The sequence below is a fragment of the Numida meleagris genome, chromosome 3 (genome assembly GCF_002078875.1).
Source record: "Numida meleagris isolate 19003 breed g44 Domestic line chromosome 3, NumMel1.0, whole genome shotgun sequence".
Taxonomy (NCBI): domain Eukaryota; kingdom Metazoa; phylum Chordata; class Aves; order Galliformes; family Numididae; genus Numida; species Numida meleagris.
Window position 1 is genome coordinate 39,762,501 of NC_034411.1, and position 24,975 is coordinate 39,787,475.

The 24,975-nt window shown below is 37.0% G+C and overlaps 1 protein-coding gene across 1 annotated transcript in view; it reads right to left on the bottom strand.

Annotated features, from left to right (window-relative positions):
* DISC1 (disrupted in schizophrenia 1) overlaps positions 1–24,975 on the bottom strand; it is a 191,150-nt gene that overhangs the window by 108,765 nt on the left and 57,410 nt on the right. Inside the window, exons 5-8 of the mRNA XM_021390509.1 lie at positions 23,071–23,200; positions 19,490–19,725; positions 5,649–5,703; positions 1,082–1,184 (exon numbers count right to left, since the gene is read on the bottom strand). Of these exons, the coding sequence (XP_021246184.1) occupies positions 1,082–1,184; positions 5,649–5,703; positions 19,490–19,725; positions 23,071–23,200 (524 nt within the window). The remainder of the gene's footprint in view (positions 1–1,081; positions 1,185–5,648; positions 5,704–19,489; positions 19,726–23,070; positions 23,201–24,975) is intronic.

Genomic DNA, 24,975 nt, shown 5'->3' on the forward strand with positions numbered 1-24,975 from the left:
ATTACTCAGCTTACCATGTAGGTGAACAGAGAGAAAAAAAAATAGGTTTTCTATTCTAAAAGGTGTCATGAAAACCAAAGAAACTGGCTATGCACCATTACAAGATCTGGTCTTTAGTTTCCTATTGGATTTTGCTGCAATCTGACTTTATCCACTTCTCACGAACAAACCAAGTGACACTACACAAGGATTCAATTTAAAATAATTCAGTGTAGAGGTACAAGATTCTCATACCGGGTTGAGAAGGTAAACGACCATCACATAAATACAACATATCATTTTGACACATTAAAAGTCCTCTACCCCTTCTCCTTTCTTTAGTGTAACAGTGGAAAAAATTGTTGTACCAAAGGAATTCTCTTCTTTTTAGCATCCTCCGAGGGAGGAGCAAACTAGAAACATCTATGTACATATTATGTGCAAATAGTTTGCTGAATTAAAGTCACCTTTTCAAACATAGGGAAATAACTGTGCTTTGCTTTTTTCCTTCGTAAACAGTGCAGTAGTTCCAAATAACTGTCATGTAAAATTGTTATGAATCAGACACTGTAATAACATTTCAGTGTTTTACTGGTTGTAAATAACATGTACGAGTGCTCCAATGACCAAATTTCTTTTTGCTGTGAACACTAGCCGTTTAATGATCTGAATAGTAGTTGCAGCCAATTATTTTATTCCATTTTAAAAGGTAATTTACTGTCATATATGTAATTATTGAACCTTTGTCATAAATTTATTATGACTCTCAGCTAGAGAGCACTAGGCATTTAACTTGTAAAGCCCAAGAAGAGCTATTGATTATCATTTACCAATTTCACTTATGGAAAATGGAAAAACATCATGTTCTTTGCATGCTTATTGTCTACTACACTGCAATCTCTTAGTGAGTAGTTCCCATCTGTGGAGAGAGGTCTGAAGTACCTTATGCAGGGCACGACACAGCCTGGTTTTAACATGCTTACTGTGAATTTAAGGGATCTAGGTAAGTGCAGATCAATGACTTTTCTCAAGAAGGTTCAGCTATGTAAAGGTCTAACATGTCCCTCATTAGTGTCAGCCCTTCACATCACTTAAAACTTACCTGATGCAGCCAGCATTTTGGCCTCAAGTAGAGCTGGTAGTTGGGTCTCAATATCACTCACTTTCTTCCTCAAAGTACTGCAGAGTTTCTGACTCGTGCAAACCTAGATTGAGGCAGACAGGCATGATATATAATTCATTCATGTAAAAATATAAGGCAGTTTAAATGGAGCTTCAAATGTTCTTCGTTTACAGACATGACATAACATCCAACAGCAAGGTAAAGAAAGTTAATAAAAAGTGATGTCTTCACAGAAATATCAAAGATTAATCAAAATTTCCAGGCTTATCACACATTTTGTTACAAAAAAAAAAAAAATAGAGAACAGTACTAGCATTAGCTACCCAGATAAGAGAGGACGCGTTTTACCACTAGATACTGAGGCTGTATTTAGAAGAAAGGCCAACCAATGAACTCTGTACATTTTCAACATTAGCAGTGATGCCTAGCATGACTAGAATGTAAATGAGCCAATGTTTGGAGTTTAAGACCTTGTAACTCAGAATACACAATAACTTTCTATCAGAAAGTATCATTGCCACATATCTTAATGGAAAAGAGAAAAACGAAAAACTAGCTGCCATGCTCTTGAACAGGCAATAACAGCTCAACATTGTACCTCATTTCAAAACCAGAAGACACAGCTGAATTGGGTTCAGGTTTCTGACTTTCCTTTTTTTTTTTTTTAAACCTGGACATCTTTCAGTAATGAATCATGGCTGGTATTAGAAACAGGAAAGAGAGAGAAAGAGAGAATGAAAAGAAAGGTAGTTCAACTGTTTCTGCACTTGAAGTGCACATTGTCACCTCAGAATGACTTCATACACTGTACGAAATAATACAACCCCCTATGTATTCAGAAGTGTTGGTTCTTACTCCACATTGCATCAGTTATGAATAAAAGTAAAATGAACAAACAGAAAAATCCTTCACCTAGTTAAGGCCAATACCCTTGTTCTGAAGGCAGAAATCAAGCAGTTGCTCAGAATTGTAGCTGACACTTGAGAAAACATTGCATTCACTGGAACCAAGGGTAAAGTAATAATCAAGAGAGAGACAGGGCAGTTGTGAAGAGATGAGATGTGAAATGAAATCTCCAGAGGAACGTCTCCCTGCTCTTCTTGATATTTTTTCCTCAAAGCACATGTATATCCCATGCATATTAACAACAGCGCAGCTCTTACTCTACTTTTCAAGAGCCTTACAGCTCTCATAGCTTACCTGTTTGCATAATTGAAAGACAGTCATTCTGATACAGCACTAATTGTAAATCTTATTAAATGGTGAATTCACTCTTGCATCAGCTGAGAGTATCAGTTAACTATGGGGTTCATGGGGGATCGTGGGGTTTTTGAATCAACAGAACTATCCGCCAAGTCTATAAAGACCTCAGAATCCTCCTATAACTTAAAAACATATCTAATCACTTCTGCACTAATTATAATTTTTCAGTTTCTGGATATTTCCCTTTATTTCAGTATTTCCTTCTAAGTGACTTGCCTACTGATTTACTTTAAATGTTAAAATAACCCAAAACTGTCAGAGGTGAATAAACGTGCCCACAGAACCCAAAGGCCAAGTCTGTCTCACATCTCCAAAATAAATCTTGAAGTTTTTAATGACTTCCTTCTAAGCAGCGTTCTCTCTTTAGGGGTACTGAATGGCTCAGTGAATTGCAATTAGACTGGGAATCTCTCAGCGCTAGGAAAACTGTATGAATACATCTCATGCTGGTAGTAACTTAAAGTCATTACCACTAGACAGCCATTTGGCAATTATGCAAAATAGGCTGGGAGGATGTTTAAACAGTTTCTAGTGAATGCTATGCACTTTGTAAGCATTACTGTCAGAATGAAGCTTGCTGGCACCCTTTATTAATGGACCAAATTCAGGGACTAAAGGCTAAAAGGAGGTTCCTCTAACTCAGAGATAATTCTTCTGGAACATGAGATAAGTACATTACTGAGCCTCTGCATGTATCTACATCGTATGTATTCTGCAGATAAATGAAAAACATTAATCTTCAGAGCTATCACATGGCAAAGTTCAACAAAACTAAATGAAAGACTGGGAGAGGCAAAATAATTTAACATCTTCTAAACTAATAGCCCTGCTTCTACTTTACATCAATTCTATTCTATGAGGTCCAATTCCTTTCATTTTTTCTGATTATTTTACCCTAACAGCAGCTACCATTATTTGTTACAGCAGCTTATACAGCCTCTGAGGAAAATTTATTTCCTAGCTAACAATGATGATGAACACTCACAGAGCTCACACCTCCTCTGCTTCAGGTGAACACACTATCCTGGTGCTCCCATTTGGATGGCCAGTACTCACATTTGAGGACCCAGCAATGCAGCTGCCTTGTTTCCAAAGACCAGCAATGCTGCAGCACATAGACCAAGGAGCTCCAGTTATAAAAAAGCCCCTGTTCAGTTGCAGGGAAGTTCTTTACAGCCAAATATTAGAGCGCCTCTTTTAAAAATCCTTATCAGTGTTTGGTTTTTTTTTTGGTTGGTTGGTTTTAGTTTCTACCGAGTTAAGAAAAAAAAGTCTCTTGTTTTGGAATAAATCCTACAAATCTTCATTTAGATACATAAACAGCACTCCAGAAGATAGATGTAATGAAAAAAAGTGGAATGCTGTTAGGCAAAGCTATGTGGAGTCAATCTGAAAAGAAGCAAAATATCAAATTTACCCATTGTCATCCTTTCTGTCTTGACAGTGTATGATGTTAATCTCAAGTGGCAGAAACAGGATCAAAATACAGACCAAAACATTGAAATTAACTCTTCCTCCAACCATCTCAAGAATAAAAAGAAAAAAAGAATTGAGTAGCTTTCACATTTCTTTACAATAGTACTTTAGAAAAGACATGGAAATTGTCTTTATGCTGCCTGAAAAGAGTCCACCTGGATCTCCTCATACAGCGCAATCTTGACATTTGCAAAAGCAGATATTAATTTCTGAAGGAAGAACGCAGATAAAGGGATTGTTGCCTTCACTGACAGACTGATCTTAGCTTCTGCAACCTCAGCTGAAAACAGCACAGATGAGGCAGAAGAGGCCACACAAACACTTGTGGTACAGGGGGAAGGAAGGAACCTTTCACAAAGCAGTGTTTTTCTCGTAAAATGAAAAGGTCTAGAAAGACCTTTGAGGTTGAGAAGAAAATAATATGATAAGATTATTTGAACAAATGAAATTAATAAATGATTTGGAGGAGTCTGATTACCTGCCTCCTGTTTACTGCTTTTAATAAATAGAAGCTGTCACACAAGAATGGAATGAAATTAAAGTAATATTTTACCTACTGAATATTTAAAAAAACAAAATAGGTTGTGGAATTCTACCATACAAACTTTTCATTTGCCACCCAATGTTTCAGTTCTTATTCATAACTTCTTTAAGTACTATAGTTAAAAAACCTTCAAAATGCATAGGCACGCATTTTCGGGAGAAAAGACAGAATGTGTAACATATGTTTTAACTTGCCGATAGCTTAACGCATCACTCTTAGCTACCGAATCTCTCATTCATTTCAGTGGATGACCTGTAAGTCAATTATAATCTTTTTCTAGACACTTTATTCAGAATCATTTAAAAAAATACAGAGAGGAGTACCATATTATAATGATCTATATTAATATTTCCTAAGAGATAGGCATATGCAGGGAATAGAGGAGAAAAACAGCAGGAGAAGAGGATGGAGAAGTATCCAGATGCAGTCAGTCTTGTGCATGCCAAGAGTGTTGGGAAAATGACTGCATAGAGTAGAGTACAAAGGATACGTTTTTCCTTAATTTGAAAGATTAGAGAACTAACATGAGAGAAAAAAATGTATTTCAGAATAATTACTGATTGAAAAACAAATGTTTTCCCCTTTCTGCTTCATACATTTCTATTGGAATTAGCTGAAATAAACAAACCTTCCTAAAGCACTCAGAGCAAAGATGCTCTGGTGCTCAATGAGCCACCTTGCAATACCAAGGAAAATACTGTAGTGTGTTTTATGGAAAGAGGACCATGAGAAAAACAAAAACTAAAAGGAAAGTTGTAACACCTCCAATTCAAAACCAACATATGACAAATATAACACATTACTTCTTTGCAGTTTTTAAGATTGCTGGTTTATTATTAGTGAAATACAGTGGAAAGAGGAACATTGTTTCTAGTCTTTCTTCACACCAAGCAAACTTGACAGCTAGGAAGTAAGAGGTGAAAGCGTGAAAACATTCATCTGTGAGCAGAGTTCATTTTCTTTTCGTGAAGCTCAAAGGAGTCTGTTCCTAAATTGAGGCCAGCAACAAGACAGATCACTGGTAAACATAAGGCAAGAAACAATAGATGATCCCATCTGCTTCCTTAAGCATAATCCCTGTAGCCTGTCTAAATGTAATTATCTTTTTTAGGGTGTATGTTTTAAAATATTTAAAAGTAAAATCTGTTCAGAAGAAACACAACAAAACAAACTTTCCAAAATACAGACAATTTACTGTTATGCAAGGTACTAGCTGATTCTATAAACATTCTGAAGACAGACTGATAGCTGATGGGTACTTACTTTGGCAGTAGTTTCTTTAATGGACATGCTGAGTGATTGCTCTTTTTCCTGAAGGCTAGAAGGGATTAAAATAAAATAAAATAAAGTTGACCTTCTCTGCTCATCATGGTCTGCTACACAAGACACATTTTTATACGGAAGGAAGCACATAGGGTTTAAGGTGACTCACAACAGTACAAGGAGACAAAACCAAGATAACATGCATAAATTTGGTTTCAACATTGTCAGTGACTAATTGACATTTTTTCAATCTAACTTCTATCCATTTAATCCCCTTTATTTGCAAAATGATTTACAGAGTAGCTTACCGGTCACCATTAACGAGTTATGCAATAAACACATTTCACCACCTAAAACGCAATTGTGACTATTTGTATAACTGTTCTCTGTGAGAAGTTCAAAGCAGGGTCCAGAACAGACACCTTGCTAAGCTACCAAGCAAACGCCTAATGAAAAGGCAATTCTAATACAGTTTGCAGCCGACTATCCTCTTAAAACTCAGTTTGCCAGTAAAAATTCAAATGCAGTCATTTGTTCTCATGCTGATTTTATATGAAATATCCCTACTCGTTTTATATAGTTTAATAAAAATCTGTAAATTATTTGTATCAAATTGATTCAAGATTCAGATTTTGAGGCACAATCCACACTAATGAGGACACACTCAAGGTTTTCTTCCGTATACAAATTTTAGCACTTGGATCTTATTGAACATAACGTAACCCTGTGAATTTATTTACAAGCACCAAGGGCACAAGTTACATTTTTAGCCAAGTTCAAATATTGGGCCAAAACAAACACTAGGAGTGAGTGCAGGCACTATTTTTGCTACTGCAGTAATTCCCTCCCTCTTATTTTGCAGGTGTTTTTATACAACATTCAGTTACATTGTCAGACACTATTTTCTTCTCCACAAGGCAACTCAATTCAGCATACACTGCTCCCCTTCAGCAATATTTCAATTCTTCCTTTTAACTGCATCGTAAAAATCGTCCTCCTTTACAACCTAAGTGTGACATTCTTCCTGAATAAAGAACCTTCAGTGTATTTCTGAGCTTTTCTTTAGTGTTCATCACTGAAGAACCTAAACATTTCATAAAAATCAGTGGATGTATTCCCGTGACACCCTTGCAAGGTAAGGCACCTTTGAATTCATTTAACAGGTGAGAGAAACACAGAGGCACTGTTATTCAGAACAGGCATTAACAGAGTGCTCACTTTTGAGACGGAAATGCACCCTGCTACCGATCTGCATGCACTTCCGTTTTCCTTTCTAGAACTTGTTGATTCTTATTTCCCAAGCACAGTACCTACTGGGCTCAGCTTTAAAAGCCAGCACACATGTCAGCCTGAACTCTAGCGTGCATGAAGTTGGACTTGCATTCAGCTACCGAGCATCCCCAGAGCCTGGCTAGAACACCCTACCCAGCTTCACAAGGGACGCAAGATGGACTCAGAGGCAGAATCCAGCTGCACAGTTATCATCTAATTGAGTTAATGATGAAGCTATTTGCACTGCTTTCCCTAACGTCCTCCTTCACAAAGCGCACAACTTGTCAGCTTGCAGAACAGCAAGGCCAAGCACCTCATTAACGCCACAGCACACCAGGATCCCTTCAGCTCCACGTGAAGCAGTCCCCCTCAGAAACAGCTTATGACAATGTGAGCTACTGCCTGAGTAAAGCAGCAGACAGAAATACACTGGCTGCCTCCACAAAAGTGGTTTAACAACATTCTCGAATTTCTCCCTAAACAACCACTTCTACAGCAACTATATAGCTAACAGGAAGCAAGATCAATTTTTAATTTGTTATTAAACTCTATGACCAAAACAGCATTACAAACTATGACCTAGTTGTAGAACCCTTATTGACGATTCATAAAACCACGTGGACTCTCAGGTCTAGTGCTGAGTGGGAAAAGACACCTTCTTTATGCTCTGATTTCTTTTTATGATCATCTATCAAGTCACTGAAAAATAAATACAGGATCACACACTGCTATTTCAATGAGAGCAGAATTTTGAGAAAATTTTATGATAATCTGAGCAACACCAGTAAAAAAAAACAAGTGTCAATAAATCATAGTTTTGACTTTTTTTTTTTACAGTTACAGCATTCATGCAGACTCTTACAATTGTATTTTTTATTATTTACAGTATGAATTTCACATTAGTACCCTGCTTTGAATTTATTTGTTAGCCTTCAGTGTGCAACCGTAGGAACTCCTTATCCCTTTAGAGATTAGCTCATCACACTATTTTACAAGCAATAATCAACACTATCATCAGTCATTCAACACTGACATCAACCAGACAGAGTTTTTACATAAAAAAGTATTTTCTTTTACCAGCACAAACAGTTTATCATTAAGCTTATTCCCAGACTTTCCTCTTCAACCACCAAACACCATTACAGAGAAGTCCCTCACAAGCTTTCCAATTAACTGACAAGCTAATGCTCCAGCTGACCCGCAGCAGAATCCAAGCAGTCAATACTGATTCATTCCACCAACAAAGGGTTTTAACAGCCATGATCTGTTACACGTGACTTGAACCAGAAACAATATTTTCTTTTACCAGCACCCTGGAGCATCATATTTCAGTTTAAAAGAGGTATGCTGTCTGATTAGAAGTTGCTTTACTTACGACCATTGGGGAAAGCAGCATTAAAAAAAGCTCCTTGGAATAACACTTAATTCTCGCCTGAGAAAAAAGGCCATAGTTTTGATTCATTGTTATTCTTCTCTGGCAGAACAGATAATTAAGAATTTGACTGCTTGTCTTCACAGACTCTGCAATCTATTGTAAGAGCCATTTAGAAGTTACTTCTCAAATCCAATATAAGCTAACACCATCACAGAGAATGCAAAGTTCTTGACCTGACTGATGGAAGGAGTAGAATAAGACAGGAATTCAATTAATACAAATTTAACTGACTAAATGCAGTAGAAGAAAGGATTTTAACAGTCATAGAACTGATAGCAATCTGTATTTCATCTTCTATTCTCCCTATGTGTCATATACAATAGCCATATAAGCTATTTCAACTGTTTGCAATGGATTCACACACATTAGGATCCCTAATGAGGAGATTAGCAAAGCAGCGTAGACTAGCTACATCATGGCGTCTCACTGTATACACATCAGACAAGGAAATCAGGAGCTGAGGAATTATACTTTTTGGATGATGAAGGAAGTAATACATTAGCAAAACATAGATTTCAGATAAAGGATTGCACAAGGATGTAGGAATGTTGCATGGTCAGGATCTGCGGCTGAAGAGCCATGTAACTGTAGTCACTGGAAAAACTAAGATCCAAATACTTAGAACAAACTAGAGCCTTGTGAGTATCTTGTTTCAGTGACCTTAAAGGAAGACAGGCATTGAGCGTGTTGAATTGTAATAACACAGCTGGAAACTGCCGAGATGACATTCATAATCAGGAAATGCAGGTAGGCAAAAAAAAAAAATAGCAATAACCTCTCAGCCCAGACTGACAGAAAAGGAAGACCAGAAATCAAGAGGTGTGGTCACTCAATCACAGGCTTCCGACATGACCACAGGATGTTAAATTTCATTACATAGCAGTTCAAAACCTTTTTAAATATTCTAAGAACCCATGATTTATGTGCAGGAACTGCAAATAGTATGGAAGTAGCTTTGTTCAGAGGAAGACTGAGTAGTACAATACTGGGAAGAATGGCTTTCTACTAAAGAAAGGTATGCTTCTAAATTTCTTTCCTTCCACTTTGCTAGTATACTTCCCTTCACATACTAGGCTATTGTGTATTTATGTTATATTTGGCTTCCTAAGAAAAAATTCAAAGAATGAAAATGGGGAAAGACAAGTCATGCTGATCTCTCCTCTCAAGATACATAAATATACACATACAGCTTAAACAGAAACAGTTCCTGTATTAATGACAAAAATACATACACATTGACAAAAAATGTAGTCAGAATGTAGTCTGCATAACTGCATGAAAGAACTTATTACACATTAGGTACAAGTATCAATAAGTAAATTCTGTACTGGAAATTCTTATTTTTATACAGAAAGTGAGGCACCATTTCCGAGCAAAGCCTACAGAAACTGAAAGACAAAGGGTACTCTTTACAGCGAATGTTATTGCTGTTACCTGAAAGATTTTTCCAGGGAGTGAAATATCAGGACGTATCTCCATATCACGCTATAGTCCTTCAGCAAAAAAGCAAACTTTCATTTCTTTAAATCTAAGTACAAGTCAGATCAATATAAAATTACTCACATTCGAGTTATGTGTATATGAGAAAGCATGATGGGCTGAACTTCAATGCATATGAGTATGCATTCCCTTCCTCTTACATGTATTGATTACTGAACAGTATTTTCTTGATCATCAGCAAATTCAAACAACTTGCAGTATGCTTGAATTTGGCCTTTGACTGCCTGATAATCAATCAATAACACAATAAAACCTGCAGAAAGAATGAGTTTTCTGATGCAAAGTTCCTAACAGGACACCTCCTCAGATTCTGAAGTAACAAAAAGTTGTACTTTCTTAGAAGATGAAAATACACATTCCAAGCCTTACACTTGTAATTCTGCTTTTAGCAGTAAACAGAAGCTGACCTTCCAAAAGGTCTTTGTCCAGTCCTTTGCAAAATCTGAAGCATTACTCATGGAACATAGCCTATGTCAAAGCCAAAATCCACTAGAAATTTTAAGTCTAGGGAAGTCAGCAGGCCTTCAAGGAAGAAATTCACCATATAAAAATCAAATCAAACAATCAACAATATTCTTGCACTTCTACAGCTCCCTTAATGAAAATATTTCAGCAGGCTTTGAAGAGAAGTCAAACTAAAAAAGCTTTTGAGCAAAACTGTACTTAGCAAGAGGGAGCTTTAAGTTAGATATCTACCAGTAGGACTGAAGAATAAGAAAAACTAAGAAAACATACATACCTAGAGTTTTCTTGAGTAAAATCAAAATTTTCTTGAGTAAATTCAACAAATTCATGATTACAGAAACCATGTGAAGATTTTCACCAAGACAAGACCTGCAAGAGTGTTGTCAGCCTTGTACTTTCAGAACTAGGTTACTTTAGGTATACTAAGGTGAAATATATACTTCTTATGTTTGTCTATTCCACATCAAACTTGGAGCCTAATCATGTAAGACAATGGATGACAGTTTTATCTTCATTCCATGTGACCTGTTCATAACCCTGATTTGGCTACATATCTGGATACTACCATAGGAGGAAAGCAACATTTCAGTCAAGCACATACGTTCTTTTTCAACTTCTTGCACTGACCCATGGGACTTAAAACAATGGGGTTTTCACAGTAGCATATCTCCAGGTTAGGAAGTAAAATCATACTTGATATATAAAAAGCTGAGTTTTTCAATGTAACTCATTTTTCCTTAGATATGCAGACCACAGAAAATATTTATAAGATGGAACTGCTTAAACACTGACAAAAAAAAAGCAGAATTTCTGCCAAACTGAATAGGTAAAAATCCAATTTTTCTGTCTAAATCTGTCAGTGTTCTTGAGGGGCAGACTTTGACACTAAGCAGAAGGAGAGAAAAGTTGTGTTTAATTCATAGTGAAATAGAAATTTGTGGCAGTTAAAAAGACTAGCCATCTGAAAAAGAAGTAAAATGTCAAGGGTCATCTTGGAAAGCTTCCAATCTCAAAAATTAATCTGATTTGAGACAGAAATTATCAAGAGATATACTTCTAGGTACAGGAGCATTGGACCTTCTGCATATTTCAATCTACAGAGTTCTCCACGGTATATGAATGAGAATCCAAAATTATCTGTCTCTGAAACATCAGAGAGCTGATTTTGCTCCAACTGCCCTTCCAGCTATCATTCTGCTGAGCAGTACTTTTTTTGGCATTGTCTGATGTCAGGGATGGCTTCAATACGTCTGCTCCTCAACTAGGCATTTGTCAAGAGGCAGTACTAGAAGTACACTTTCCTATTGCTCTTGTACAACCTCAACTCACCAGTAAGGTTTCCTGTTGAACCAAAGGATGACTGCACTTGACTTCATCTAGTCTGAAAAAAACTACATCTTGGTCATATTCATGCAAAGTGTACTATAACAACAAGATGTTGCTGGTATCTTTAATTAAGATTCCATGCTGAATTTTTATTGTCATGAATTGAGAAGCCTTCTGGCCTTATAAAATATCATTCAGAGAGCTAAGCTGGCCGTCTGTTCCAACCAGCCATTTGCACACTGCTGTATTTCCCATCACTCTGTCAGCTGCTGCCACAGCATGGTTGTGGCAGTTGTTGCTCCAGCTGCTACTTGAAACAGGAGCAGACTGAAAACAAAGGCATCATCAAATGGTTCTCTGCAGCAGCCGTTCATCAACATTTTCCTTAAATCTTCTGTTATGAAATCCTTGTTTTTCTACTACAACATTCTGCAGTGCGTGAGAGAACAGCACAAACTTCAGCATGACCAGGGCAGTGGCAAATATTCCCCTAAGAATAACATCCTCTGTACTTCACTGGCTAAAAAGGTCCATCCATGGACCGTCATTAACCATTTATTACATATAAATGAATTCAGTATCCTACACTGACAGAGACAGCTGGTCATTTTTCCCTAAAGAGAAATAAATGTCTTTAAAATGCATGCATACCCAGAGGAATCACCACATATGTGGCCTGGGCTTTATGGGCTGCAGAATCCCACCAGATGCTGTCAATGCAAGAAGGGGAAACCAGATGCTCAGCAGGGGAAAACAGATTCCTCATTACGCTGCACACATGGGTACTCAAGTGGATGGTACTCATCTTTCTGCTGCTTTGGAAGGTTAAAGATCTGCCTCCAAGATTGCAACAAATTATTTCAGGTTTCCAGCATCACTCTGTTCTGTGTTGGAAGGCATACTTTTTCCTTTTCCTACTGTGTTTTCAACTCCTGCTCTTCCCAAGGAAGGCCAGTTTCTGTTGTTCACAAGAAGACTTTGCAGAAGCCATTCCCCTCTCAGCAATAGAGGTTCCCACCTGCATCAGTGGATCTGAGTAACTGAACTGCAGAGTTGGGGAACAAGGGACTGGGCTCAGAACTGGCATCAGCGCACAGGCAATTCAGTGAAAAAGTCCCCTGCCACAACTTCTAACTTTGTGGACTCCTGCCTCATTACTTTTGTTAGCAACTTTGCAGGAAGCAAACTCATTTCATGTTTTGAATTAATGCTGGCATTATCTGTCATGCCAGCATTTCAAGATCAAGTTTTTTCCAGTGTTGCTCCCACAAGTGAGGAAGAAGAAAGCAAGCCATGTGCCCAAGTGTTCTGCACTTTAATCTTAAGCAGAGAATAAGAGAGTTAAATCAACACTAGGTAAACAAAGTGAAGATGAAGTCTCCTATCTATCTAGAAATAGAAATTTGAGACTCTAGTCAGATCACGAAGGAAGAAACAGGTTTTTTCTCTCACCTGAGACACAACTTAGCCTCTCACAAAAGCTTGCAGAAAACTTCTTTGAGGAAGCCATGACAGCCACTTCCTCAAAACACAAACCCAGCTGTGGAACATGGTTAAAAATGAAGCAATTGTATTATCACAGTTCAGGGTAAGGTGTGATATTTGACATGAAATTTGGAGTGTCCTCAAAAAGAAAGAAAAAAAACATTGTGGCAAAGCTATTTGGCTATGGGCTTAGTCTCTCTGAGGGCAAGAAGCCTGAGGAATTTCCAAGGGCGGGGTCCTCTCACACCATCAGGAAGCATCTTCTCTGGCTCTGCACCTCCAACCGCAGACTGCTGTAGCTTTTCTGAAGCTGTTGGTAGGTTAGCTCCAGAAGAAAATGGATTAATGGGTCAGAAAAGAAAAAAAATCTACAACTAAAACAGGACACCATGCTATCTTCATCATATCTAGCTACTGTAACAGTAGCGGTATAAGCACCATTACATTTTAAGAACCTCGTAACTGTTTTTTTTGGTTCACCTCACATAGCACAGTCAGAGACCTCTCCTGTCACAGAGAAGAGGCTTCAATGTTAAGCTTTAGAAAAATAAAATGAAATCAGAGTGACTTGAAGGGCCTTAAGTCAAGATAGTAAGACTAACACTCAGAGTGGCCTGTGCCTTGCCTTCATGTCATGGAAAATGATTCATCAGTGATACAAATTAAGCTAACACTAGCAGGAGGAACTGAAGCTGTCAGAAGTCTTGAAGTCTCCCATGTCCAAAGCTTATGGATGAGACACAAGTGAACAACAGGAAGAACAGTTTTTGTGCAGCACTTCTTCAGGTGATGTAATTCATATGTAATCTGTTTTTCCATTCCTGCAAACCCATAAAGTTGAATTAATTAAACTACTGAGATGACTGAGGTCTTGCTCTTCTTACTTAGTGATTAAGCCCTAGCTGTAGTGGCCACCACAGAAATTATCTATTTTGTCAGCCCACCTGACAGCTCAAGACAGACAACTAAATCAAGTTGCATCAGAAGATCAGTGCAACAGCAACTTACTTAAAACAGCTCCATGTATACCCAGTCCCTGGACCAACTAAATCCTCCCAGCACCAAATGAGGTCAGAAGGCAGCTCAAATTGACGCAGTATGCCTAGAGGTCTACTAAGCCATCTGTCTTCATGGTCTGATTCACATGGCATAGAAATCTCTCAAAATGCTCAAGAATATAAAAAAAGTTGAGATTATTTTGCTTCTAAGTAATCTACCAATATCAACTTCTACTTGTAACTGAGCACAACTAGAGTTGTGAAATCAAGAAGTGCAGACAACAAAAAAGCTCAAATCATCCCAGAAAGAATAAAATACTCCCAGACGTAAAGACTCAGAATATCAGGCATTCCAAGTACAACTTACTTCTCTACTGTCCTACACATAGGCTTATCAAACACTAAGAAATATTAGCACTCTTTGCGCTGTAGCAGAAACTTTTAGATGCTCTAAATCCATTTCACCCTTTTGCTCTTTGTATTTGCACTACTACTCTACTCTCAGAGAATATTTTTAATATGTATGCATTTTCTCTGAAATAGCCAAAGAAAACCTTAAATCATACATTTTAAAAGGACTTTCCTGGACAGAACACACATTATCTTGGAAACAATACATACCTTTTTGGAATGATAGAGTGTCATTTGTTTTGCTTCTTCTAAATGCAAACCTTTAAAGCTAAGATTTTTGTGGAAAGGCTGATGTGAACGCACACAGCTACATTCAGACTTGAGTAATTTCACACAGCTCACTAACCACTAACTTGACTAGAAATTTCAGGTAGACATACATTTTGAAGTATACCAAACCACGCACAAGGCCAACTCTCCTAAGGATAGTAGACCATTCTCAGTGGTGCTTCTACTTTCCCTAACTTAAACAGGGAAACTACATATAAGTCTTTCCTCCCCATTTTTCCCAAGAAAATCAACTTCTCTAGAAAGAACACCATTTTTGGCTTCACCGGGCTTTAGCCTAAACTGAAGTTGCTGAATGCTCTGAATATACTCCAAATAATAAGGTTTTCAACCCCTTAAGCATTTGCATTTCACTTTGAATTAATCTTTGTCAGATGAGCTCCAGGCATCACTAAAACAGACTGAACTTGTTGCAAAAAACTTCAGTTCCATGTGCCACTGGCCATGACAGTCTTATAATAACTAATACACAGTGTAGAAAATTTTCATATCTTCAGAAGATCCCACACACACACACTGTGGAACAAATTCCTACTAATTAAAAATTGCTCCATGGGAGGGGTGGAAGAAGAGGTGGAGTATTCGAATTTTTGAAAGATATTTAATTCAGTTTCTTTCCTTCAACCAGCATTCTGTGCTCAGACGACAGTCCATATGGACCTGTGTAATTTATTTTTAGGATGACACACTGTGCAGTCATATACATCTGGAAATGTGTGTAAAATCAAAATTAAAATTACTAAATGAAACTAAATACAAACAGAAGTGCAACAAACTTCCCTAGTTTCCATTGTCAAATAAAAAGAAAAAAATGAAACAGTGGGCACTGAAGTGAATAAATCAAATAATTAACGCTGTCTTATTTTATAATGAGAAGATACAAGTTACACAGTTTCAAATACATTTTTAACTGCCCCCTCTTCAGTGGAGGATATGAAGATGGAACTTTTTTTTTCTTTTACCTTTGCAATCTCCAGGAGAAAGTCCTTCACACTTAACTCCCAGACCTATTTTTCTCTGATTTCAGTATATTGTCTTCAGTTAATACACAATAATATCAGAGCACACAAAACAGCAGCTGCTCCCACCACTTTTTGAATGTGTTTCTAGCACAGAACTCTATAAAAGGAGTCTGAGCTTCTGTACTGCTATTTCCTCATTTTATAATAATTACGCCCTTTAGTTTATCAAGGGTAATTAAGCCTGTCTTGATGAGCAAAATAACCACATTTTATGGTCTCAACTCAGATAAGAATCCCTGTCAAATCACAAGCTAGCTTTTTTGATTGAAAATTAACTGGCCTTGCTCTAACCTAGGCCTCCACTAGCCCTCAAGAAAGAGCCCGGAGTAAAACATGCAACATTTTTCAAGTCTTCAAACTCTAAGCATGTTAAAATTACTTCAAAGGCTTTTAGTTTTCAAAAAAATCTACCACATAAGATAAACAAGGCCAAACAAAGGATTATTAATCTTCCTGAAAATAACAATGCTTGACAAGAAAAATAAGCTTGAAACAGTGCACAACCTAATGTCACATTGACTTGCACTCCTTCTGCACAATTGTATCTGGGTAATTACTCTTCATTTAAGATGTTCTCTCGTTTTCCCTTATGTTTGCTTTAATAAGTTTTTATTTGATAACATTTAGACCAAGAAAAGCAAAATAATTTGTATTTTTATGGTGAGATGCAAGCCAATGAATATGATTCATTATAGCACAGATTATTTTAAGAGATGCTTCACATCAGCCCTGTGCTATCCCAGTGCTGAAAGCAGCTCATCTACCCAATAAATAATTATGCAAAAGCACATTATAGCAGTACTTTACTCACTAGCACAACGCAGTTAGAATAAATACACAATATCTTTCATCCTGGTACCCAGAAACTTGTCATCAGTCAGCAGCCCATCAGTATTGAATGACTTTCTACATAAGCACTGTTCTTAAGTAAATGTGTATTTATTTATCACATAGCCCAAACTTTAGAAAATTTTCAAATTTTTCTTTTGTAGTAATTCCTAGAATAAAATGAACTTTTCTATTTAATACCCCAATACTTTGGAATTTAAAACTAACATGCAGAACCGGTTTTATTAAATTTTTAACCTCTTACCTAACATATAATTGTCTATCACAGGATGTACTGATTTAGGATAAGTCAGCGCAAGTTGCAAAAAGGGAAATTCTGGATAGATATGAGACAAAAAAAGAGCGCACAGTGAAGGACTGGTCAAAGATAGGATACCTAGTGAGGCTGTAAGATCTTTATCCTTAGAGATATTCAAAACCTTGATAGATAGATAGGACCCTGAGGGACATGATCTCACTTTGAAATTGCAGCCTTCCTTTCAAGCAGGAAGGTTTCCTACGTTATAGAATATCTTAATAACACTGTAGGGGACTTCCGTGGGCCCACTGGAAGTGTACACATGCTACCTGACTTATCTGTTTGCAATGTTTTCATCTTATGTAAAGAGAAAACGTATCTGCATCTGGTCACACTCTAAGATCACTTTATCTGAGGTATAATGGATTGTACAGATTTAGAAGGAAGACATCTATCACTTTAACTGTAATATTTCAGAGATATCTCACTGTTAACTGAAACCACAGCAGGGGCATATTATTCTCCTCAGCACTTCTGGATATATAGCCTACTCTGGAAGCAAAAAGTAGCAGAGAAACCATCCTGGAAATGCGCATGACCATCACACAGAACAGCCCTGGAATTCTTTCAGGTACCTAAAGTAGACAGTGGTTTAAGCGAAGAGATCCAAAAATCACAGGCAAGAGAAGAGGCCACGTAATGAAGTCAAGCTGTTGAGTTAAACATCTATACTGGAGTTTTCAACCCTTGCTCCCAAAAGCTTAAGTATTTTTTACTAGAGCAGCTGGCAAAGCATATACAACATTTGTGAAGATTTTAAATGGGATATAGCAGAACATGATGCCAAGGACATTGAAAAGCTTAGCAGCTAGGAGCTCGCTCTGAGGCTGTAGGTTCAGATCCAGTCAGGATACAATGCACCTCAACACAGAAGCTTCCACCTTCTGAACCAAGAGCTGTAGGTTTCCCATGACAAGGTGATAGGTGGATATCTGCATCATTGCCATTAGTTCAGGTCCAAAAAAGCCTTTGGGCTTGACAAAAGCAAACAACTACAGCCTGAAGTAGGAGAGTGAAACTTTTCCTAAAGGCTGTCAAAGATGCTTGCCTAAGCATGCTTACTTATGTAAACCAATCTAGAATTTACTTGTCCTCGCTTGCTATAGGGGAACTCCAACTATGGTAAAGAGAAAAAAACTAAAACAAAAAAAAGGATCGTTCAAGGCCTCATTCAAAAATGAGAAAAAAAAAGTAATCAAATCTTTGTTAAAGTTCTGAGCTCACTTCCAATAACAAGCACCTGCTTTCCCTCAAGTGAATATGTTATTCATGGCACTGGTGAGTGAAGAACTCAGAGGAAGCTGCTCCTGAACAAGTACTAATTTAAGACATCATTAAAGCGTTTCCTAAAGAGTAAGTGCAACTCAAATGTTGCATCAGCAGTGTGAGTGGAAAAAAAATAAACCTGAATATTCTTTTGTAAGCAAACCCAAAACTAAGAGAAAACTCAAATCAAAGTATATGTTCTCAGACAGACTGCTTGAAACCTTTTATTCCTCAATCTTTGAAACACAAGTAGAAGCAACCATTAAAACAAACTAAACAACTCAAGAATTCCATAACTTAATTTAAAATTTTAAACAAACCTCAAAAGAGAGGGATGTCTTCCATGAGACATTCTGCTGACTTTAAGAAAAAGTCTGTATAAATTAGCACACATGAACAGCAACTTCTCATGAATGTTAATACAAATGATCTAAATCCAATAAACATGAAGAAAGGGAAAAAAAGATGCAGGCAACACAATTATTGCTTATCTGGAAGGAATGAAAATTAGGATAAATAGGAATTTTATTTTGTCCTGATGACACAGAAGAAATAACACTTTCAAAGTTCCATCATCAACGTTCCATTGATTGTCAATAACATTTATGTCCCGAAATGCTTCTATTGCTTTTCTAAATAAAGATGAGGTTATTTCAAAAAACATTAAAAAAGTAGCTACTTTTCCATCTAGAAGAACCACATGCTTTGCATTTAATTGTGGGTTAGCCTTCAAGCCCTATCCTTTCCCCCACTACCTCAATTCCAATGTCTGAGCCTAACACTCATCAGAGCAATCCTTATTACTTTTGGAAGTTCACTGAAGCAAGAGACATCTCTAACATTTATTTGGATGGTGCCTGGTACATTTTCAGACTGTGAGAAATACGCTGCAATTACTGTATTACCAAGCGAGGAAATAAATTTCACTAGTTACCAAAAAGTCATTTAAATAGATGATAGGTATTAACAATTGATGATTCCAATGCTTTCTATAGATAGCTCTTTTCCGTAAAAATATGAAGTACAAGATCTTGAAATTACTACAAGGTCCTCATTCCAAAGGAAGTATATTAGAACAGAAGAATTCCTAAGAACAAATACTGAATTGTCCAAATGCAGGTAATTAGCTGGCATGATTAGTAAGGAAACATCTGGCAGTGAACTCCACACCACACTGGGAAGGTACAAGACTTTACATCAGTTATAACATATTAATATTTAAATACCTCTTTATTGTCTCTGGAAGATCCAAGCTGAATGGAATTCCATAGGAGGATGCTAAAGTGTCATCCACAGCCTTGCTTATTTCCCGTAGCTCTCTCAAAGAAACACAGCCAAGCAAGGCAGTCAGTTCACAGTCCTGTGACTGAATAAGCCTGTCTTGTTCTTCAATTTCTCTTTGTAGCTGTTGATCTTTCTCTTCTAACACAGTCAGTCTTACTCGGAGGTCTTCAATTTCTTTCTGCATAGAACAGAAACCTCAATTTACTATGACAAAATGAAAGAAATTGCTATGCTCCTAGAATAATGTCTTAGAAGTAGCATAAATTAAGGTTGTTCCATTTAATGCAACACTAGATGAGAAGACAGCCTTTTGTTGACGTGCAAAATTTCTTACCTCTGGTTGTGCTTTGAAACTCTTGCACTTCTACAGTCTGAAACTCCCCCCATCCTTCTCAACATCATATTTCAGATTCCTCTGACAAAATCAACTGTGATAGGCACCTTTTCCCTATCACCAGTACTTCCTAAGTTGAAAAATTTTGTTTAAAAAATAAAAAAAATCTCAGTCCAACCACAGTCACAGAATCTTGTGTCAGCCTGGGAGGTGATCAACAACCTGTCCATTCTACTGCAGCATATCTCTGCAATGGTTCCTCTAGACTTCAATATTAAACATTTTATGGTGGGGATGTTTCTTGCAAAAGAATATTCTAATTTTTCCTTGGAAACTCAAGAGATGGCTTGCACCCAGAGAAGGAGCACTTCATAAAGGAATTTGGGTTGTTGAGTTAATAAAGTTATTTAAAATATGGCCCTTGGCTCACTTGTCCTAGGATTTGGAAAGTGAGTTAAAAAAAATCAAAGGAAAACTATTTGCTAAGTTGTTGAATGTCATACTGGAACATTTGATTTTATTCCTACATTTCTCATATTCTCTGTGAAACTGGAAGCCACTTAGTCTGTTATCTGCATGCACAGTCACAGACTGAATGTTCACCATCTTCCATACAATCAAAAAGAAGAGTCTCTGAAGTGCTACCCAGAGACTCTCTGAAGAAATCAAAGCTCAAATTCCCCATTACCATATTCAGACCAGTTAAAGAAAAAAAGACCTTTTTCAGGGACCTTTTCCAGGTAAGTAAGTAGGCATTACAAAATTCACTTTAAAAAGTACTACGTAGCTTTTTATGATAATTCACTACTTAATTCTCTATCTGTAAAATGGCAATAGTAACGTCTCTTCACTTTAAGGCAGTTGCAGAGACAAAATTAAGTCAATTTGAATCACTCAGATACCATGTTGATTAATGTTGTAAAAAGAGCCCATTCATAAAGTAATAAATCTGCATCCAATAGAGGGTTTCAGTGGTACACAGAAAAAAGCTTTGGGGCCCAAATACTGAGTAATGAAGATACTAAGAATAACATTTTTTCTATCTCAACAAGCATTTTCCACATTCGACAATATATGAAGCAGAGATTCAGAAAAAATTAGCATGTTTATACAACTTACTTTTAGGCTCTTCTAACATTCTCAGCGTAATTTTACTGAAGTTCTGTTCACTAATGCTCACTTTATAAACAAATGTTTTCAGGTTTGTTGCTCTAACAAGCTCTCTGACACTCCATGAGTATTACTTAAAACAAGATGAAATAGTCCCTTGCACATTAAAAGACTGAACTGGCTCAAAGAATTCAACTTATATTAGTGTGCTCTGGACTACATTTATCAGTTGTTTTCTTCATTTTTGTTCTTTTAGCTACAAGAAAACAGAGTGGCCCATGTTTAAACCCACAGGCATTTGTTAAGAACAGAAAGGTCAGCAGGCCAAAAGCATCAGTTTTGTTTCTCTGAGTCTCAAAATCAGGCTTTTAGTGTGCACAAAGGACAATTCTGTCTCTGTATTACTGGATTGGGAATACTGCCAAAATCTTAATAGGCTCTACTTAATACAAAGACCTTCATATTCTTTGAAAACATAGTAATTGCAATCTCTGCAATATGCAACCTACAGGGGAACAAAAGGAGATGAACAGAATTTGGTTTTAAAAAGCACACTTTTAGTACTGAAATATTTTTTTACAACTCAGATACCAGAATCAGCATTCACAAAGATAAAGCTATTCTGCTTGGGAACAGTTCACATTTATTCTTGGGAGAATGGAAATCTTAGCCAGCAAGCTGGAATTTTCTCTCTTTCTTTTCCAGAAATGTCAAGGAGCCTTTAATGTGCTCTCAGGCAGCCTCCAGGGATGGATAAAAAGGACTTAAAGTCTCAGCATGGAACAACAGATGATATTTAGCTCACTCAACATAACCTGGAGGTTTACCTTTTGGATTTGAGTTTAAACTGAGATTTCTATCATGACAGCTAATCAGTACTGATTATGAGATTCCTAACTTCATGTACAGGCTTGTGTTGTCCACAAAGTATAGATCACAGTAGAGACATTACAAAGTAAATTTCAGATATTGTCACAAGCTCTTTAGAAGTCCAGAAGGTACATGCAGAACTAAAAGGAGAGACAGCAAAAGGAAAGGGAAAGTAGTGCTGAGGAAAATAAATAAATAAATCAGATCATGTGTGATTTTGGGCCAGATCAGTTTTTAAGAGATGCCAGAAGCCACCATTCATTACAGGTCAGACTTCTTCAGAACTTAGAATTCATGATCATTTTGAGAAGTCCTCATAGCATGCCTGTGAAGGCTATGGCTAATTTGTCCCTGGTGTCATCACAGAGAAATAAAAATTCACTCAAAACAGTTATAGAAACATTACCTGGCATCGAGTCTCAAGGACAGTATTTTTCATTTGAGTAGTTTGACATGGTAGGATGGACACAGATTACAAAAACTAGTTTTCTAGACACCTTTAAACCTAAACTACATTCACTCTTGTAGATTGATGAAATAAATCTAAAAAATGCGCAGGTGATAACTTGATGAAAAGAGTTTGCAGTGGTCATCTAAGATGTTTTTCTCCATTTCATTCCTCTTTTATATATATATACACACGTGTGTATGTACATGTATACGTAAACTTGTATACATACATACATGCTTACACATGTATTTATGTATACACACACAGTGTAAAGTTACCAGTGGCAAATGACAACTGCTCCATAAAGACCGCTGCCTCATAATGAAATGTACTGATCACCTTTCAGGACCAAAAACTGGTAAACCACATATCGATAATCAAATCTAACCAGAAATCGATCACAGATTGTCTCCTTCAAAATTCTTTCCATCTTCAAATAAAAACTTCTGCAGATCGGTGAAATTTAAAAACGGCAAATTAGAACATAAAGAGCACACTTAAAGGGATAACGGGGAAAATTAAAGCATGCACACAAGCCACCGAGCCTTCCAGCTCTGCTTTTCTTTAATGAGATTAACACAACTCCTGTGGCTGCCATCTCCAGTCATCACTTAGATTATCAACTGGACTACAGCCAAGGCTCTAATTGCTGCACGGAATGAAATTCTACAGTAAGCTTATTTAATTTTATGTGACAGCTTACAAGATTTTTCCCCACACGGCACTGGTTATTATAGATAACTTGGCAGTCCTTTTACCTGTAAACATTTCTTTTCTTGCAAAAGGTCGTTTCGTTTCACGGCCAAAACCTTTATCCTCTCCTGGTAAGTGGATCTCAACAGTTCATGTTTGTTTTCATGCCGAAGTTGGGTTTCTTCATTTCTAACCCTTTTCAAGGAGGAAAGACAAAAGCTAAAAATCAGTTCTCTCACTGGGTATTCACTTCTCAAAGATTAAAGAGATAAGAATACTAAGTGTTACCTTCAGAGCCATAACACTCCATCACCAGAATGATTACATCTTAAACATCTACACAGTTAGAGAACAAGACATTTTCCTTGGCATATCTTCCTTATTATATCAAACATTTACACTGTTTTTACAACACACTGAAGAAAGTAAAAGGAAAATTTATGTAGCTTCGGGCTTCCCCCAGCTACTTCATTTTTCAGAAATTTATCCTTCACCACCTTCAAAGAGACAAAACTAAGGCATGTAATTTCTACCAATACAGAGAAAAGCCTCTTTCAGACAGAAGTTTAGAAACTTGCCAAAGCCATTTTTGCAGCTTCTGTCAGCTTTTGGAATCCACACTAGAGATCATCTGGAGCGTTGCTCCACAATGCCAATTTTATTTTTCTCTTGCACAGCGAGTTCTTTCAAAATCACAGTCAGTGAGATTCCTCACAGTGGTCGGAACAACCCTCAGCTGTAAATCTTTGCATGATTGGACCCCAAGGTAATCAGTGTATTACATTAAGCGTCAAGTTTATAATCAGCCTCTCAAAACGCACCTGCAAACAAGGCAAACCTATTCTGTCACACATGTTTCTGCATAAGGGCATGCGCACTTGTAAGACAAATTGCATTTCCATGTCCATCTTGAGAGACAAGTATGTGTATTTCCTCACAAAGGATAAAGCTACATTTCAACATTTTGTTTAAAAATAAAAAAAATGACAAACTGTCTCAGATGAAGGATGGTTTTAAAGCATGATTCCACACCGTAATCTTGCAAAACATACATTTATGCCACATACAAAACATGCATCACAAGTGGTGTAAGCATGATTAATCACAATTATTATCTCCATGAACAGCTGCTTAACAATATGGAGAACAAACAATTCATGTCTCTCCAGCAGGATCATTAGAATACACATATGCTTTACTCCCTTCTCTATGGGCTGAAGAATATACTAAAAAAAGCAAAAGGAAAAGTCTAGTATAAATGGCAATAATACTTAAACAAAACTGACATAAGGATTGTATACCAGCATTTCTACAATGAAAGTAAATCAAACACTTGTGTGTGAGGCCACCTCTGCGTGTATGTGCCTTGCATTACTGATCACTGTGGCTTTGAACTACACTTCTCAGAAGCTCTGAAGCATTTAAAAAAAAAGAAAGAAAATGTTGCAACTTTCTGAAAACTGAATGCAATAGAAATTCTGAGCAGCTGATCAAAATTTAGAAAACATTCCACAGTCAACAAATGTTACTCTCAGAATCCCTGGCAAATTGCCTGTACTTCTGCCTACTTCATTTTGAGGAAACAGAAACAAGGTCTCCCTGATTTCACTGAATCTGCGTGATCAAATGAACACGGCATTGTTCCTAACCAAACTTGACTCCTACCATGCACCCACAATATCCCAGTGTCAACACTGAATGCATTTACCAAAAAATTCATCTCATGACTTAATCACATAAAACAAATCCAAGGCACAAATGTCAGTCTCATATTAAACTTGCCATACACACTTCAAATTTAAAAGGTTCTTCATTTACAGAAATATGAGATTGGCTTGATTGCAGTAAAACTACAGTGTTCTGGTCTTCTGGGGCTAGTCTGTCTAATTTGCTTCATTTTCCAGATGAAAAAAGAAACCTTGGATATCATAGCTTTATTCTGATTCAAAACAAAAAACAAAGAATGAAGC